This window comes from Mandrillus leucophaeus, unplaced genomic scaffold (genome assembly GCF_000951045.1).
Source record: "Mandrillus leucophaeus isolate KB7577 unplaced genomic scaffold, Mleu.le_1.0 Scaffold377, whole genome shotgun sequence".
Classification (NCBI taxonomy): Eukaryota; Metazoa; Chordata; class Mammalia; order Primates; family Cercopithecidae; genus Mandrillus; species Mandrillus leucophaeus.
This window is the reverse complement of record NW_012103998.1, coordinates 755,275-774,405: the sequence shown is the minus strand read 5'-3', so window position 1 is coordinate 774,405 and position 19,131 is coordinate 755,275. Positions and strand designations below refer to the sequence as shown.

The following is a 19,131-nucleotide window of genomic DNA, read 5'->3' as shown; positions in this document are numbered from 1 at the left end:
AGAAAGAAAGAAAGAAAGAAAGAAAGAAAGAAAGAAAGAAGTGCTGGCAAGGATGTGGAGAAATCGCAACCTTCAAATACTGCTGGTGGGAACATAACATGGTGTAGCCACTTTGGAAAACAGTCTGGAAGTTCCTAAAAAGATGGGCATAGAGTTACCATGTGACCCAGCAATTCCACCCTGGAGAAATGAAAACATCATCCACACAGAAACTTGCACATGTTCATAGCAGGATTATTCATATTAGCCAAAAGGTGGAAACAAATCAAGTGTTTGAAGGGATAAACAGAATGTAGTATATTTATATGATGGAATATTATTTGGGTATACAAAGGAATAAAGGACTGATTCATGCAACAACATGCATGAGTCTTGAAAACGCTTTACTATTAGAAGGAGCAAGATTATATGAAAAATTAGAAAAAGTAAACATTTTACTAACTAAAAAAAGGTAGACACAAAAGACTATGGGATTCCATTCACATGAAATGTCCAGAATAGGAAAACAAACAACAAAAACAAAGACGGAGACAGAAAGTAGATTCGGACTAGGACTAGGACTGGGGGATTAGGGAGAACAGGGAGGTCAGAGTTGAAGAGCACCAGTGTCCTTGTGGGCTGATGAAAACATTCTAAAATTGATTGTGGCGATGGATGCACAGCTCTGTGAATCTACCAAAACCCATTAAACTGTACAGTTTAAGTGAGTGAAGTATAACATACGTGAATTATATCTCAATACAACCGTTACCAAAAAAAGGACTCAACTCTCACATTTATCTTAAAATTGAGCGATTCTTTTGTCAGCCATCTGCTTCCAATACTGTTGGGTAAACTTAGAAACATAGAGAAAAATGCCTAAAGGAAAGCAATTCCTCTTTCTTTAAAAACATAATAAACAGGACAGGTGCGGTGGCTCATGCCTGTAATCTCAACACTTTGAGAGGCCGAAGTGGGCAGATCAATTGAGGTCAGGAGTTTGAGATGAGCCTGGCCAAGGCGGTGAAACCTCGTCTCTACTAAAAACACAAAAATTGGCTTAGTGGCGCACGCCCGTAATTTCAGCTACTTGGGAGGCTGAGGCAGGAGAATCGCTTGAACCTGGGAGGCAGAAGTTGCAGTGAGCCGAGATCACACCACTGCACTCCTGCCTGGGCGACAGAGCAAGGTTCTTAATCTTTAGCGAAGATCAGAATCACCTGGAGGGTTCGTTAAACACAGATTGCTCCGCTCTCCTCCTAGAGTTTCTGAATTAGCCGGCCTGGAAGGAGGCCTGAGAGTCTGCCTTCCTAACATGTTTCCAGCTGATGCTGATGTTGCTGGTGGGCGATCCCACCTGAGAAGCACAGGCACCGTGGTCTATCAGGGAGGCCCGCCATCCCGGACTTATCAGCATTACCTTGCTCCACGTGCTCGATGACCCTGAGGGCCTTCCTGGCTGCCCATCCTCCCATGGAGACGTGGTCCTCCGTGGCCGCGCTGGTGGAGAGGGAGTCAACAGACGAGGGATGGCACAGAGCCTTGTTCTCAGAAACTGCGAGAGACCCGTGCCAGTTAAGAAGTGCTCCTCATAGGATGAGCTGTCTGAAGGACCCCTGGCTTCCACAGAGTGCTCCACGGCATGGGATACACTCTCCAGAAGATCTGGGACATTATTCAAGCCCTGATGGTAGAAAGCTGCTTTGGGAAAAGGAAGCAGGTCGTATTTTTCCCCAAGTGAGGACTCTAAAGCAATAGTGAGTTCTGAGGTAAGACGGGGATGAGACAGCTGGGAATTCTAATATAACAAGGCCAAGATGAAAACCTGGGAAGCATTTAGCATGCCAGGGAGACTACGGGAGAAAGAGACATGATGGCCATTTCAGGTACTTGAGATCAATTTGGTTGTGTCACCAGAATTCAGGCGTGGCATTTGGGGACTGAGGCTGGACCCACAAATCTTGGGCAAGAAAATTTAAGACTTCAGAATGTTCAAGGATGATATAAGTGGATGTAAACACGGGCTCGATGACTGCCAGAAGTATCTGGGAGGAGGGGGAATTCTAGAGAGGACCAAGATATGGGACTCTCAAGCTTTCCAGTGCACATGAACCACTTGGGGACCTTGTTATAACAAAGAGACTAAGCTTTGGGTGGGGCCTGAGAGTCTGCTGTTCTAACAAGCTCTCAGGTGATGGCCATATTGTTGGTCTGAGGACTACACTATAAGTAGCAAGGACTTAGGTTAGGAAGTTCCCTTGCCCTAGCTTAGAAGTCAGGAAAGATCAGACTCAAAGTCTCTTCTCTTTCTTAGGCTTTAAGAGTGGTCATGGGTGAAGTTTCTGTTGTTTTCTATGCCGTATGGGATCATATCCTAAGATGATCTCGCTTTAAACTAGGGTCATGCTACTTTGTCAGGGTCATGCTACTTTGTCAAGGTCATGTTGGTTGGCCAAGGACTTTCCAGGTTTCAGCACTGTAAGTCCCCAGTCCTTGGACCCTAAACTGAGGACTATATTGATAAGCAACCTGTGGTGAGGCTTGTTCAGAAAGATAACTTACAAGGGCCAAAGAAAGAAAAACCCTAATTTTACTGCAATGAAAGCAAGCCGAATAACCTCAATAGGCAGCTTGGGAAACTAAAACATATTCAAATGAGGCTTCCCAATGTCTATCATGTTCTCTAGAAATCAATGACTACTCCCCCACTATGTTATTGTGAGAAGTTTCTACCTGTTAAAGGGTTATTTTATTAATAAGCAAGTGAGCAAATAGAAGATATTGGGTCAGAGGAGGTGGATTCAGTGGCTCTTAGTTGGTTATTTGTGTTGGTTGGGAATAATATTAATAGCAACTAGTATTTATTTAGTGCTTATGATATACCAGGCTTTATATGCATCAATTCATTTAATCCTCCAAACTACCCCCTTAGGTAAATTTATCATCTCCATTTTATGCAGGTGTAAATTGAGGATCAACAGGATAAAGAGGCTCACAGATCTAGTAAATGGCAGAGCTGGGCTTCTAATCTAGCGTCTACGCACGTAATAACTCATGCTATCCTGCCTTTTAGGGTAGGGTTGTTAGATAAAGTAGAGGATGCCCAGTTACATTTTGATTTTAGATTAAAAAAACATAATTTTTGTAGTATAAGCATGTCCCAAATAATTCAAATTTAAGTAGTCATCCTGTGTTTTTGTTTGTTAAATTTGACAACCCTATTTTAGGGTTGGATTAGTATGGATTAAAATGAGATCCTCATTAATTAAAGTAAAAGCACAGTTTTGCATGCCAAAATTCACAGGCTTGAATTCTGCTTTACATCTTGCTAGCTGTGCAATATTGGGCAAGTCTCTTAACTCTCAGATCTTCAGATATTCATCTGTAGATAATAATAGCCCTTTCCTCAGGTGACAATTGTGACAATTAAGTGAATGAACATAAATGAGGCCCTTAGCACTTACTTAGTGCCAGGGACTGTTCTGATGTGTTACTCCATCTGTCTCTTACAATCTTGAGTCAGAAATAAACTATATTGAAGCTCAGTTTTCATAGAGGGTATCCTGCTGCTTATAAGCATTTATTTATGTTGCAACAACATCTTTATGTTTTTAGTGGTTGTTATATTTAGTGAAATGTATCCAAAGTTAAATTATAGGTTTGAAAGTTTAATTAAAGTTTAATTATAGGTCGGTTCAAGTTTCACCATTAACTATAAGCATCTTAGTCTTTTTCCAGTAGTCTTCCAATGGAGATTTGGAAAAAAGCTGTAGAGATGAAGTTCATATGCAATGTCAAATTGCTTTCCACAGATAAATTGTCCATTACAGCCTTATTATTGTATTATTGTATATCAGTATAACAATATTGAAGTTGTTAAACTATCTTTTTCTGAAAAATATTAGAATTAACCTGTTACCTTTGCACTGAGAAAGCTAGGATGCAAATAAAAGTGGTGAAAAGTTAGATCTCACTCACAGACCACATTTGATACTTCTGGGTGAAATGGAAAGACCCTTAGATGGATGGGCGTGTGTTCCGGGAAAAGGGCAGTATCCTTACCAAGGGCTGCTGCCGTGCAGTGGGCTATCATGAACCCAGAGTTCAGACCACCTTCAGCCACCAGGAAGGCAGGCAGCTCACTGAGGGAGGGATTGCAGAGCCGCTCGATTCTTCTCTCGCTGATTGCAGCAAGTTCATGAATGCCAATGGCCAAGTAGTCTAGGGCCTGAAAGAGGGTCTCCATTCAGTCAGCCTATATTGGAATGTGCTTTCTGGGTCAAGAGCAGTTCAAAAAGCTTACTTTGGCTGGGTATTCGCCATGGAAGTTTCCTCCAGAAATTGTCTCTCCCCTACTGGCGAAGACCATCTTTCAAAAGAGGTTAAGGCTTGAAGATAACGTTTGCCAGTCACTTCAAGTACAACCCTTTCCCGCCCTCTTTTTTTAATGTGGAGGTGACAGTCCATGTACAAATGTGGGATGAATGGAAAGAGACAAGTCTTCCTGCAAGAGACATAAAAGTTCACAAAAGCAAAAAACAAAAAGCCTTAAAGGTGGATCATGTACACCTAATTTGGAGGCCAAAAAAACATGAACCTTGAAATGATGTTTTCTTTTGAGATTAGATTCTCAAGCACCATAACTGAACTAACCTGGTGGTTAGTACCTGCCCTCAAAAGGTTTATAGCCTGAAACTAAAAACAGAGACCAACACATCTGTTTGAAAGCAAATTCTGTTTCTTCAATGGGCGCTGCAAACTTGGGTTCCATAAAAGAATCTGTTGAATGGGAAATTCTGCTGATAAGCAACTACCAAAATGTCTGGAACAATCAACTTTGAGAAAATTTTCGAATTCTTTACTCAGTAATCTGGTGTCAGCGTTCAACAGCAGATGGTGGCCAATATGTCCTCATGAATCCATTTTCAGTAAGTGGCAAGTTTAAATTTGCTGAGTAGTATTATTCTGAGATAATCCTTTTTTTATTTTCTGTAATACTCTGTCGCCCAGGTTGGAGTGCAGTGGTGCCATCTTGGCTCACTGCAACCTCTGCCTCCCGGGTTCCAGTGATTCTTGTGCCTCAGTCTCCTGAGTAGCTGGGATTACAGGTACGTACCACCACACCCAGTTAATTTTGTATTTTTAGTAGAGACAGAGTTTTGCCATGTTGGCCAGGCTGGTCTTGAACTCTTGGCCTCAAGTGATCAGCCCACCTTGGCCTCCCAAAGTGCTGGGATTAAGGGCGTGAGCCATCAAACCCAGCCTGAGATAATTCTATTCCATCACGCACTTTACTTAAGCCAGCAAGCACCCAGGAAAAGGCAGTAATAGATCCTCTTTCCTGGTTCTAAAGAGCTAATCTTTGTCTCCTGGGCTCAAGAATATTCATTACCTATTAACTGAGAACTCGCTGTGTGCAAGAAAGGTTCTAACTTCGAAAGAGTTGGAGATGTATGTGTTACATTAACCTAGTCAAGTGTGGATTACTCTGTTCTGCACATGTAACTGTGAGCCCATTGGGTCTAGCTGCTTGACCGTGGCCTCCTCTCCATTCTCTGAATCCCTGTAGCAATGGAATTCTGCATCAATTTAGAACTTAGACATGTTTTTATTGTCCTCTAGTTGTTCCAAATTTGTTTGTTGGCTATTAGATGAAGACAATTAGAATTTAACTCCCATAATATCCAGCATGTGTGATGGGGCTCCATATCTGCAATAGAAAATTGAGAAACATATTATTTCAGGTAACGCCAGTATTGCAGGAGAACTCCCAAATACTAGCCTATTGGAAATGTATCAATAATTAGCAATCTTTAATTTAAAAAAAAAGACTTTTGACTGAAATTTTTGCTGAGGCAAGTGGTAGCAGAAGAATTTAGTGCGGAATTAATTATCCCCTGCCCCATACCCAGTAATTAAATGGTAATTTCTAAAAACTATGAGATTCCCTTTAAAGGCAGTGATGTAAATGTAGAAGAGATATCTCTTCCCTAGAGTGAAAAGATTGGTACTGAGATAAGACTACATAGAGTCATAAAAACTACTATTCCCTCTGGAGGATGGGGTGGTATTGAGGTGAACAGAGAGACCCCCAATTCCTGAGGCTTATTTAGTGTGGGTTTGATTTCAGTGTAAACAATGTGAGAGAAGATAAAACACACATTCTGAAGTAAGCTTGTCAAAAAACATACGAAAGCCATCTCGTGGGAAACCTTACAGAGCTATCACACAACCATCTGCTACCCCAGCCTGTGACTTGCTTTTCAGGGCTGCTGATTCAGCACTTTCTCTGGGATTTAGAACTGAGGCAGATGTGGAATAGGAAAAATAGATTCCAAAGGCGTTTGGTAATCTTCAGAGGCAGTGCTGTCTCCGTGAAAACTTTGCCAGTGTGACTCCTGATTGATCACCTCAACATCTGGGGAACTAAGTAATCATGGAACATTCCATAGCAAAAAACCAGATGGCTCTGAGATAAGCCACACCATTAAGAAGACAGGAGCTCCATCCTTGAGAAATGGAATCAGTCTTACTATTTCTTTGAACAAATGCAAAAGCACTAATTTGAGCAAAGTCCGCAGGACAAATAAAAACTCGCGATGGGGGCCGGGTGTGGTGGCTCATGCCTGTAATCCCAGCACGTTGGGAGGCCAAGACAGGTGGATCACTTGAGGTCAGGAGTTCGAGACCAGCCTGGTCAACACAGCAAAACCCTGTCTCTACTAAAAATACAAACATTAGCTGGGCCTGCTGGCACGTGCCTGTAATTCCAGTTACTCCGGAGGCTGAGGCAGGAAAATCACTTGAACTTGTGAGGCAGAGGTTGCAGAGAGCCGAGACTGCACCATTGCACTCCAGCCTAGGAGATAGAGTAAGACTTTGTCCCAAAAACAAAAACAAAAAAATGCCAAAAACCTCAGGATGAGGAAGCCATAACTCTTTAATCAATACTTCGGTGAGTGTTAAAAGGCTGGCCTCTGTGTAACACAAATCGCTCTCACTCGAAGCAGAGAGGCCTGCATAAACAGTCTAGCATCTCTGCAATCACATTTGTGACCTAGGTCTTCACCCTTCCACCAACAACCTTGGCAGTGGGTTTCAGGGCAAGTGTCTTCGGGAAACATGTCAGCCAATGCTGGAAATATCTTCTTAAATCTTGAACGGGTCCATTTTGAAAGTACAGCATGTTAGACTTGGAACCTGAGAGTAAGTTCACAGGCCACCTCTGCCACTTACCAGCTCTGACGTGGGGAAAGTCAGTTAACCTCTGGGCCTCGGGTACTGATGCATTTACTCTGTGAAATGGAGCAATGGAACTGAGAAGCTGCACAAAATTATTGTCTCAGATCTTAAAATTACCAGCTGCAATTGTATAATTGCAGGTTAGCATACAATCAAAAGATACAGGATTATCTGTTGCGCTGTTCAGTTCTATGGTAATGATGTTCTTCACAAATGCTATTGTATCATTCACCACACCATGGACCTAAAATACAATCAGAATAAGGTATATGACCCATTTGATTACCTGAAGATACCAATATTAAAAGAATATAGAAGATCTGATCTTAAAGTTATAAAGACTATAGAAATCTTATCTTAAATTATAACCATGGAAATTATACTCTGTTCATTTTGAACATGAAGATAATTTTGTTATAATTCTTTTGGGTTTTCACTGAAACAAATTAGAATAAATTCATTATCATACATATTCACATTAGATCAATCTATACAAAGCAGCATGGTGTGGGAGGAAGAATGCCAACTCTAGACACAGGCAGATTCACTCCCAGGTTAGAGGTAGGACTTGGGCAAGTTCCTTAGGTTTATAGTTAAAAGAGAGGAAGACAGAAAACAGACAATAGCACTTATGGCTTTTGAGAAATACATAAAATAATGCAGACAAATTCTTAGATGTGACTCACAGAAATTACTCAAATGGTAGCTATTATCCGAGGTGGTAAAGTTCATAAAGCATGAAGGTATCACATTAGAAGATGCTCACACATAAGGCAGCTACCCTGTACAAACCCCAAAGATAGCCACAATGCTCTAAAGCAGCACCTGGCTTCTGGTTTCTCCCAGAAGTCAAGGAAATAATAATCTATCTGTGTGATCTTGGGCAAGGTACTTAATTCTGTGCCTCAGTTTCCCCATTGCAAAATGGGAGAAAGAGTATCTTTCTCATAGTTGGGAAGATTAAATGAATTAATACATGAAAGATAAAGATAATACATGAAAGTGATAATGGTGCCTGTCACATAGAATCTGCTATCATTATTAAAATATCAGGGAGGACTTAATCTTCCTGTAGATCTAATTTGACAATTCTTACCCATAGGTGTTTTGATCTATTGTTTAATAAGCTAGCCAGAAAAGATAACTTGCTGAGTAAAGGGAAATGAGGGTATTTATTCTAGAGAGGACTCTATTACACCATAGACTGAAACTTGGCACAGACCGAAATACTCTGAAAGTAAGTTGAGCAATCAAAAGAAAACAAATAGTTCACCATATAGAATAGAACTTTACAACAATTGCACACATAAAGGTAAAATATACATAACTTTTCATAGAGTCAGTAAGAAATTTGGACTATAGTTGACCATTACGTGTTTTTCTAACACTTGCCTGTTTTAAAATTTTTCATCCTGAACCTGGGGAAAGAAAAACTTTATTGGCATTTTTTATTGACTTTTTTTTTTCCCCCGCTTTTACCTGTGGACAGCAGCGCAAGGTGTACGCATCCTGGACGCGATCACAGAACCTGTGACTCTCTGTGGAAGAGGCAGAGGGGATGAGACAGGGGTCATGTTACCAATTCTTTTCACAAAACATGTAACCAAATAGGTCACTCCCATAAACATGGTCAGACCTGCTATTTCTGATGGGTGGTGATCTGAGTCCAAGAGTGACCGAAACCGAAAAGCAACTTCAATTTGCCCACGGTGAGGTCGAAGAGCATGAATGTCTAGAATTGATGAAGGAGAAAAAGTCTGAATAATTCCATTTATTTTTTTAAAGATGGGGGTCTCACTACGTTCCCCAGGCTGGTTTCAAACTCCTGGGCTCAAGCGATCCTCCCGCCTTGGCCTCCCAAAGTGCTGAGATTACAGGCATGAGCCACCATGCCAGGTCGAGTAATTCTGATATTCGAATAAATGACCATCAATGGCTCAGGACCATTTACAGTGCTGACACAACCCTCAAAAGTCCCAGGGGTCCTTAGCCACCACTCAGAATTAGAAACTTACCTCCAAAAGCACAATTTTCCTTGTTGACTTGATTCCTTCTACTTTAAATATCTGATAGCAAACTATATGTTAAGACCACTGGGAATTCCACTCAAGACACTGGGCCTACCTTAAAGGAATAGAGCTAATAACAGGAGGGAGCCCTACAGTGGCCTAATTTAACTCAGTTACTTTTAGACAATGTTCTGCCCTTTTCATATTATAGTTGGGGGGTCGTCGAAATTCACTACTTTCTAAATAAGCTACCAATTCGATAGTTTTTCTTTCCCAATTTTCTAGTCGGGACCAACCCTAATCCTACTCTAGTTCTAAAGTCCTGTAAAAAGATTCCTAAGACAACACAAAGCTTAACACACCCAGATCCCCAGGTGATCTGAGGCAAGTCACTCAACTTCCGGGCTCTGTGCATCTGTAAATTGCGGTTCTTTCAAGGATCAGGTGAGCCATAGCTTAGATGAAGAAGCAGCACACCGGGTACGCCATAGGCACTTGGATTTTCTCCTTCCCTACCACTTGCCCCCACCACTCCTGTGTCTAAAGACCTCAGTCACCCCACCACCTCTGGTTGAATGAATAACGACCGCAAGGAAGAACTCTGCTGACCAGTGTCAAAGGCTTTGGTGGTGCCCTTCAGCACTTCAAGGGTCAGGGCTGCCACAATGTCAGCCTGCCGTGCAATAGCACTGGCTCTCTCTACAGCTTCGCAGCCCAGGGATGTGATCATCTGCGTCCCGTTGATGAGTGCCAGGCCCTGTTGGGGGAGAGAGCAAAGTTTCCTACTGTGGTTATTGTGACGAACCTACATACCAGTGGATTTTGTATCTTTTGCTTTCATAAGAGAAAAATTAGCCAGTCAGCTGAACTATGTTTGTTTTCTAAAATATGGAACAGTAATGTTTATTTAAGCCCTTGAAGAATAAGTGCTATCATATGTGAACTCATAAGCACAAATCTGGCAAATGAAATACTCGTTAAGTATCCCCATTCCCAAAACAGCAATGCAGCTCTAGAGTGTAGACTGCACATAAAATCTTTAGTGTATTAGGTTGCATTTCTTCTTTAAATTCTTACTGTTATTGATGAGACATCCAAAAAAAAAAACTAATTCTGGTCCAAGACTCTTAGCTTAGAGCATTCTAAGGAATTTTGGCTGAGAACATCTGTCTCTCAGAGATCCTAACAGAACTCAATTTCAAGTTTTAAGTTCCTAAGAGACCCCCCCTGTGCATTGTGGCATGAAGAATCTTTTTTCTTTTTTGAGACAGGGTCTTACTGTGTTGCCCAGGCTGGAGTGCAGTGGCTCCCTGCACTGCACTCCATGGCTCCCTGCAGCCTTGACCTCCAGGGCTCAAGTGATCCTCCCACCTTAGCCTCCAGGGTAGCTAGGATTACAAGTGTGCGCCACCATGCCTGGCTAATTTTTGTCTCTCTTTTTGGGTAGAGATACGGTTTCACCATGTTGCCCAGGCTGGTCTCAAACTCCTAAGCTCAGGCGATCCACCCATCTTGGCTTCCCAAAGTGTTAGGATTACAGGCATCCACCAGCACGCCTGGCATAAAGAATCTTTTAAATTCTTATGGAGGTGACCCTTCTTCAGGGATGAACTCGAAACAAACACACAAGCTACATTTAAGGAACCATTGAGGCTGAGATTAAAACTGAAAATACAGCATAAATAAAGACTTAGGCACTATGAACATATTTTCCTTGAGTTTCCTTACCTCTTTTGGTTTTAAAATAACTGGTTTCAATCCATGGGCTTCTAGGACCTATAGAATGATTAAAACTATGAAAATGGGTATCAAATGAAATACTAGCCTATTTCCAATATCGTATGGAATCCAATAACAGCTCTTTACACCCAAAAGTCCATCTTATAAGAGATGAGACCTATAGGAACTGGCTCTACTCATGTTCTCTGGTCTATTCTCTAGTTTCGTTCTTTATTCATGAAAGCTGACTTACCTTTCAATCAATTTTTGTACTGAAATCAGGGGCTCCATTGTCTATAGAATCAACTCTAAATTTTGGTCTCTAGATCCTTCGTGTTCAGTTTCCACCTTAACGTTCACCTTTTTTACCGCTGCCTCCTGACATACATGTATCTGACACACATACATGCGTCTGTGTTGTGCTTAGGCTGGACTCCTCCCTGTTCACGCTCCCTTGCCTCCAGAGCTTGACCTAAAAAGTCCTCTAACCTCACTAATGCTTCATTTAAACACTGGCAAAACCTCAGAGCAGGGCTTTTGTGGCACATGTGTGAGCACCAATGAAGAAGGGATTATAAAATTCCCTCTACTAGATGGAGACAGAATCCCGAGGGGGATTGGGCAGAACAGTCTTTCCTTGAAATAAAAGAAGTAGAGAGTCATTAAGTTAAGGTCCCTCTAGGAAAGAAGGAAGGGGAAGTTAAGGTAAGAGAAGGACAGAGTGGTCCCATTTACGATGTCAATTTCACAATTAGATTCAAGCATCAACTAGAGGCTGGATTCTGTTCTGGGTGTTGGGGTGGGTCTAGGAGTAGGCAAAATGAAGACAGGCAAGCTCAGGGGCAATCTGAGCTGAGTAATAGCACATTCAGTGCGAGGATGTGGGAAGTGGGTGGGGTGCAGTGGAAAACAATCATGTAAGGTGCTAGGAGAGCATACAGGAGGGTCACAAGGAACTCAAGAGGTAGGAAGTGGAGCAGCAGAGAGGAAAGCTTCTTAGAGGGCTTTTCTTTTTTTCTTTTTCTTTTATTTTTTAGACACCCGTCTCTGTCACCCAGGCTGGAGCGAGCACAGTGGTGCAATCCTAGCTCACTGCAGCCTTGAACTCCTGGGCTCAAGTGATCCTCAGCCTCCTGAGTAGCTGGGACTACAGGCACAGGCTGCTGTGCCAGGAAAATTTTTAGATTATTTTTTGTAGAGGTGGAGCCTCGCTTTCTTGCCCAGGCTAGTCTTGAATTTCTGGCTTCAAAAGATCCCTAGAAGACGTTTCAGAAGCAGAAATTGGAGAGAGAAGAATGTATTTGTGCCGGACCCTCTGCCCAGCACATTCCCACTGCAGGTAACCTCCAGTTTCTGCAATGTAGAACCACACATAGAAGGGATTAGGGGATAACATGACGAACAAGACCCTTGAAAGCCACTTTAAGTTTAGCCTTTATCCTGAGGACAATGGGAAGCATTACAGGTTTTCACCAGAACATGCTTGAATTTGCTGTTTAGAAAGGTCAGGGTGATTGCTGTGTGAGCGTGGTTGGAGGAAAACACAGTCCATAGTGAAATAATCAAAGACAAGGCTGCATGGAAGATAGATGATCTGGAAGTTGTATCCCCAAAAGGATTATCTATTTCCTTAGCTGTTTCCTCTTCCGGGGCCTTCTGCCCCTTTCACTTACTATCAGGGAACCTCCCAGCAATTCATCAGGGATGATACGTTAAATGATGCTTTGTGCTGCTGTAATGAAATCAGACACAGATGAAGAAAACATCAAAGCTTTATCAAAAACAGGCTTTTTTGATTAGCCACTAGGGTAGGAGGGAAAAATGAACCCTGCTTTCCAGAAGCCATATAGTAAGTGCTATGAGCCACACCGCTGCACCTGTGAGACCAGCTCCTAATTAAAATTGTGACAGTGTGTGACCTTACTGCTAGGCACTGGAAATGTTGTAGGTGCGGGATAAATTATTGGGATTAACAGTAGCAGTTATACCTTTTCACCAAGGTGATTACCAAACCCAGAAGGCTGACAGCTAACAACAGTCTTGCCTCATCTGACTTCTAAGCTTTTGTTGCCTCATCTATAAAGTAAGGATAGTAGAGGCTCCCTCACTGGGCTATTGTAAGGATTAAGTGATACGAAGCATGCAAGCACAGTAGGTGTCCAGCCTAGGGTAATGGCTGCAGATGGAAGCTGTTGTAAGTCTTACATATTTAGCATCAGCCCAACCACTCTTTGGAGACCACATCTTCCCTTCTCCAATTAACCCGAGAGCAAGATGAGAGAGTGGGGCAAGGTCTCCACTGGCACCAACGGTTCCTTTCTCTGGAACATAGGGCAGGCAGGAGGCTGGGAGAGAAGTAAGTAGCAATTAGTTCAAGAGTACTGCATTCTGACTCTCCTTGCTTTGTCAGTGAGTGCACCCTGCCCCCCACCCTGCCTCCAATAGCTATCACTTTATGGCATAAATACTTGGGGAAAGACAATTCTTCAAACTCAGCTAATATGTAAGGGACCTAGATGAATTGCTATAGAAAGAAAAAGAGGAGAGAGGGAGGAAGGGATGGCTGGAGAGAGAGACAGCAAGAAGGAAAGAAGGGCCGGGCACAGTGGCTCACGCCTGTAATCCCAGCACTTTGGGAGACAGAGGCAGGCATATCACTTGAGCCCAGGAATTCAAGAACAGCCTGGGCAACACGGCGAAACCCTGTCTCTGCAAAATATGCAAAAGTTAGCCAAGCGTGGTGGCGCATGCCTGTATTCCCAACGACTAGGAAGGCTGAGGTGGGAGAATCACTTGAACCCGGGAGGTGGAGGTTGCAGTGAGCCAAGATCGTGCCACTGCACTCCAGCCTGGGTGGCAAAGAAGGACCCTGTCTCCTAAATAAAGAAGAAGAAGGAAGGAGGACACTTCTGGATGCAAAGCCCTCAAAATCTGCATGCTCTAATCCGACATAGTACTTCCACTTGTAGAAATTTTAGCAATGTATCTTAAAGACGTGATCGGGAGCTAGCTGGGTTTTTTGGTCTGTTTTTGTTTTTTATAGTTCATTTGTTTATTATAGGAAAAATAGTTAGAAATTATCTAAATATGAAGTTAAAGGACATTCATTTGACCAAGTTTAGCCATTCAAAGCTATTGGAAAATGTTTGGAAACATCGGAAAAGTAATATAAAATGTTCCAGAAGGAAGTGGTGCACCAAAGCATTAACAAGGTTTCCCAGGGGAAGAGAAGTCATAGGCAACTGAGTCTTTTCATTTTACCAGTCACCCAGTCTACACGCCCCTGCCCCTTATCAATAAACACGTGCCATTTTCTAAGAAATTCCCAAAAAGTTACCAAAAAAGAGGCTTCATTTTTCTGAAATAAAATCAGATTCCTGACAGCAGCATTTTTTCCAACTGTTAAATAATATCAGTTGGGTATGGTAGTGTCATCCACAGACCAGCTTCTGGCTCAAGTTCACACTGGGGAACTCTCAGAGGTACCTTAGACTCACCCATAAAGTCCAGGTGGGTTTAAGGTTGGAGTGCTACTGTCTGGGATTTTAGGGCTATATAGTATGGCAGACCAAGATAAGAGTACAAATAGGTGTTGGAATCACTACTAGTCTGTTCAGCACAGCCCTGTGGACAACAGACTGTTCATTCAAATTGCTCTCCACTCATTGGCATATCCTATTTATGTGCCACTTGCGTCTATAACATGGAAACTCAATATGTTTTGCTCCTTGTGACTGCCTCAGCTCTGCTTCTCTTCCCTTTCCTTTGCCTCAAAGAGTTCTGAGTCTCCACTGACCTAGAAGGCTTGTCCTTACCTGTGAGAAGGGACAATACCTCCAACCACTGCAAATCCGGTTTCCACATTAGAATTTTCCTAACCAAGAAGAAAGCTCTAGAGCTGAGTTCCATCATATCCTGCCACTACATGGCTTCTTGATTACAAAGGAGTCATTAACCTCTTTGCACTTCTGTTCTACCCTTGCGAGAAGTTGGATTTTAGTGTGCAAGTCGGGCCATCACCTGGGGGGCATTCCGATTTCAGATTCCCAGGCACCAACCAGAACTACTGAATTGGCCTTTGGGATGGACATCGATATCATTATGCAATTTTTCTAACCATATTCGTGTACCACTTAATCCAAGGTTCTTCTAGACAGGCTTGAATGTAAGGGCAGACTTAAGGGTCCTGTTCTAGTCTTGAAAATGACAAATGGTAGGGAAAGGGTCTTGCAGAATAAGTTAAAGTTCACAGGAGTAAGCATCTCTGATCGACTTTCTCCTCTTCCCCCATCTAACTATCCTTCTTTTTGCAAAGTGCATTTCTCACTCATTTCAATTATTTCATGTCTTCTTATCTCAGGTGATTCCTCAGCAACTGGCCAATCAAGTCTACCCTGTGGTACACGCCCAGCCTCCACAGAGGTTCCGTCTGGGGAGCCATTGCATTACCATTAAACATTTCGATAACTTGTTTGAGGGTCTCCAGGGAAATGCCACTGTATCCTTTGGCTAAGACATTGATCCTTAAAGCCAAGAGCATCCGACACCTTTCAGGAATTAGTGGTTTCCCAACACCTACAAAACAGAATTGATGTTTTCTCCAAGAAAAGCAAACTCCTTTCTATCTCCTGACAACCTACCTCCCTCCCTCCCTCCCTCCCTCCCTCCAATCTTTCCCATATGTAGCCCAGCCTGCTATTACCTTCTCCTCTCGGCTCAGGTAGTTGGACTGCTCTCCCTCCTGCCTGTCTGACTTGTCCAAGCCCCATCTTCCTGACAAAGGTGAAGACCCCAGTTTTGCCTTCTCAATTCCCCTTTTCGGGACGCCTCAGTGAACCCCTGACCTCCCACTCACCTTTAGAATAGCATCCAGAGTCCCTAGCACAACTTCTTTACCATTTGATGGGTGCTGATTGGTGACAGTCTTTCCCATCTCACTATGCCCATCCTAACTCATTCTCTGAGTTCCAGGCTTTATTTCCTTCCCTGAATGCAACACTCTTTCCACGGCATGGGACATGTGTTCTCGTACCAACCCTATCCCTCCACCTGGCCCACTTCTTTTTCTGAGGCTCAGCTGATTCTTTCTGCATCCCTTCCCACCTCAGCACCTAGTTCTTGAAATGCTGTTTTGAGAAACTAGCTTTTTGTGACTATAACTGGATGACTCACACTGTGTTGTGCTTTATTCATCTAATCACACAAGATCCAGGAGGTACTCAACGCTTTGACTTACCTGAAGAATGCGAGCGTACTAAGTTGACTTGAAGCTCCCTGCAAGAGAAAGGTAAAAATCCTCTTAGATTCACTGCAGTGAGAAAATGTTCCCTCAGCTGGGAAAATGAAGGGAATCATGGTCAAATCCTTGGAGGGACAGAAGGAAGGCAATAGGAGAAACCAGTCAGCCTGGGTTTTCAATACCAACTCACATGCAAGTTAACCCAAGCCTCATTCTCTCATCTGTAAATTGAGGCAAATGTGAATTATTTCCCTTGCTGAAAAATATTTCAAAGATGGGGGTAGGTGGAACATGAACATATGTGTGTTTTAAACTTACTGTAGCTTATTGATAGGTATTACAGTTCTAGCAAATTTCCCGAAACCTGTAGTAATACCGTAAACAACTAGAATAAAAAGAGACATTATACAATTAGATGCAGGGATTTTTGTTTGTTTATAAAAAATATTTATAACATAAAGATAAAAGGATACCTGTTTTCTCTTCTATGATGCTATCTATGACCTCCCTGGATTTCTGCACCCTCTTCTCAGCGGTTGGGGTGAGCTAGGAAAATGTTGATCAGAACTGAGCACGCTAAAGTCTTCCACAGGCAGCAAAAACAGCCAGACATCTTTCCCCTCCCTCCCCATACCTTTATTTTGTAGTGTCCCTTTCCCAAGTTGACCAGATCCTCTGTGGTCAGACTGTCTCCATCTAAGTCGATGTACTACACAAAAGAAGGGGATCTCAGTGAGTCTGAACAGCTTCATTATTCTAACCAGAGTAGTGACACCTCCAACAGAACCGAACTGACACTTCAGAGATCTGATCACCGCATGAAACATGAACATGCGAAATAAAAAGGCAGCTTGCATAAGAGGAGGCTGAGTGGTGCAAAAGCATAATGCCTTTCCAAGCCCCCTTTCCCTACTACAGAGCTGGATAAAGCCCTGTGGGTGGTTGGTTGGTTGCTTTGAGACAGAGTCTCCAGCCCAGGCTGGAGTGCAGTAGTACAATCATGGCTCACTGCAACCTCCACCTCCTGGGTTCAAGTGATTCTCGTGCCTCAGCCTCCCAAGTAGCTGGGATTACAGGTGCCCACCACCATACCTGGCTAATTTTTGTATTTTTAGTAGAGATGGGGTTTCACCATGTTGGCCAGGCTGGTTCTGCCCACCTCAGCCGCCCAAAGTGCTGGGACTACAGACATAAGTCACTGCTCCCAGCCAGCCTTGTTCTAATTGACAGTGTTGACTCAGAAGTTGTACTGGCTTTCCTCCCTCTTAAATAAGGGGCCTTAATTTTCTGAAGAAGAGGAAAGTGGTTTGAAGCTTACCTTTTCAGGTTCCCGGTATTTGCTGTATCTGTATCCAGGTAAAGGAATATATAGGGTGGTGTGGAAAAACCCCAGCCCCACCATATGCAGGAGCCGCCCCCAGAGCAGACCAAAGAGCCTGTGGGAAAGGATACAGATAAACTCCTTCTGGCTGAGATGGAATGAAGTCAGGAGACATGGCATCACCCTCTATAACTAAAACAAGAATGCACGGGGACTCATTACAAACCACATTGTACAGCCGTATTCCCCCCGATAAACCAAGGAAGGGCCCATCATTGGCCCATGAATTATATAGAAATGGCTGCTTTAAAACCACTTCAGATGGTTTCATGTGGTCTTAGCATCTTTATGTAGGAGGAGAGCAAAAAGCAGAGAGGTAGGTGTCAGGGCAGAGACCAGGGGTTTAGATGAAAGTTCAAGACGGAATTCCACTTCCATCCCCATTCCCAGCTTTATTTTCTTTTAAATCTGAACTGATGCTGTGCTGCTGGCCCCCAGTGTGGGGGTAGCGGTGGATTCTTTTGAAAGGCAAAAGGACCTTCAAAATCCCACTGCAAAGGGATTCAGACCTGCAGCCTTGAGTATCGGTCTAGTCTTTGTTATTTATTAGCTGCTGGAGTCTGGGTAAGTTACCTCCTCTCTGATTTCTCCATGGCTATCAGAGGTGGAGGAGAATCCTACCCATCTCACAGGGTTGTGTGAGGACTTAAGATCCCCAGAAGCGTGGCAAGTGCCTGCACAGAGCCAGCCTCGGCAAGCCTGACCTCTCCCTATCATTTTCCCTGAGGTGGGGGTTCAATGCTGCAAGGACTAAGCCAGGACTAAACCGCACCCGTTCGCGGCCCTCTCCTGCAGCCACTCACCCACTTCCACGAACTCGTTGTCCTCTAGGGCCACTTCAAGCCGGTCCCCATTGTCCAGCAGGCCCAGGCCCTTGCAGCGGCGCACAAGGAAGTGCACGTCATCCACGGAGGCGAAGCCACCGTTGTCAGGCTTATTCTTGATATAGCGCCTCACCGCTTCTCGGCCCAGCCAGCCCACAGTGAGCTGCGCGTCCTGGCAGGGCACTGCCAGCCATTCCCCACGGACATGCACCGTGTACCTGGGCATAGCTCTGCTGCAGCCTGAGGTCCTCAGCTGGTCACAGGAGGGGAGAGCTTTAAGCAGGAGTGGCTACTGGGGTGTGTTCAGCTGGAAGGACGAGAATAGACTTTCAAAACACCCCCCGTCCTTCGCCTTTACTCATTCATGCATTGGGCAAATATTTATTGAGGTATTGAGGTACCCGCTGTCCCTTTGATTTTTGTAGCCTAGTAGGGACAGGAGCAGGGGATGCAGGCAGGTGAGCCTCCTGTCCACCTTCCATCCAGACCTGCCGCCAGAAAGGCCTGGGGTCTTCTACCCTGGGAGGTGCTGTTCTTGTCCCTGATGGCACCTACCTGCTGCTGGCCCCCTTTCTTCAGGGTCCCCAATTTCTGTCTCTGCTCTCGTTTCTGTCTGTGTACTCTGCCATTAAGGGCAGCTTATAAACACCATGTTCCTGTCTTTATCTGAAATTACTCAACTGTAAAATGTGTCCTGCTGGCCAACTGTGACACCAGGAGTGTGGCAATCGTTACTCA

At 43.6% G+C, this 19,131-nt stretch overlaps 1 protein-coding gene across 3 annotated transcripts in view; it reads right to left on the bottom strand.

Moving 5' to 3' along the window:
* HAL (histidine ammonia-lyase) overlaps positions 1-19,081 on the bottom strand; it is a 27,850-nt gene extending 8,769 nt beyond the window's left edge. For 2 of the 3 annotated variants that reach the window (XM_011990307.1, XM_011990308.1), the window contains exons 1-18: positions 18,795-19,081; positions 18,373-18,700; positions 17,641-17,701; positions 17,507-17,534; positions 16,823-16,897; positions 16,662-16,734; positions 16,507-16,573; positions 16,186-16,223; positions 15,399-15,524; positions 13,155-13,294; positions 10,959-11,006; positions 9,840-9,987; positions 8,858-8,953; positions 8,701-8,759; positions 7,385-7,465; positions 4,283-4,348; positions 4,042-4,207; positions 1,400-1,534 (exon numbers count right to left, since the gene is read on the bottom strand). In XM_011990307.1, coding sequence (XP_011845697.1) covers positions 1,400-1,534; positions 4,042-4,207; positions 4,283-4,348; positions 7,385-7,465; positions 8,701-8,759; positions 8,858-8,953; positions 9,840-9,987; positions 10,959-11,006; positions 13,155-13,294; positions 15,399-15,524; positions 16,186-16,223; positions 16,507-16,573; positions 16,662-16,734; positions 16,823-16,897; positions 17,507-17,534; positions 17,641-17,701; positions 18,373-18,619 — 1,654 coding nt within the window. In that variant the 5' untranslated portion in view covers positions 18,620-18,700; positions 18,795-19,081. The remainder of the gene's footprint in view (positions 1-1,399; positions 1,535-4,041; positions 4,208-4,282; positions 4,349-7,384; positions 7,466-8,700; positions 8,760-8,857; positions 8,954-9,839; positions 9,988-10,958; positions 11,007-13,154; positions 13,295-15,398; positions 15,525-16,185; positions 16,224-16,506; positions 16,574-16,661; positions 16,735-16,822; positions 16,898-17,506; positions 17,535-17,640; positions 17,702-18,372; positions 18,701-18,794) is intronic. The other variant, XM_011990309.1, reaches the window with a different exon arrangement.
* Between the last annotated feature and the right edge of the window lie 50 nt (positions 19,082-19,131).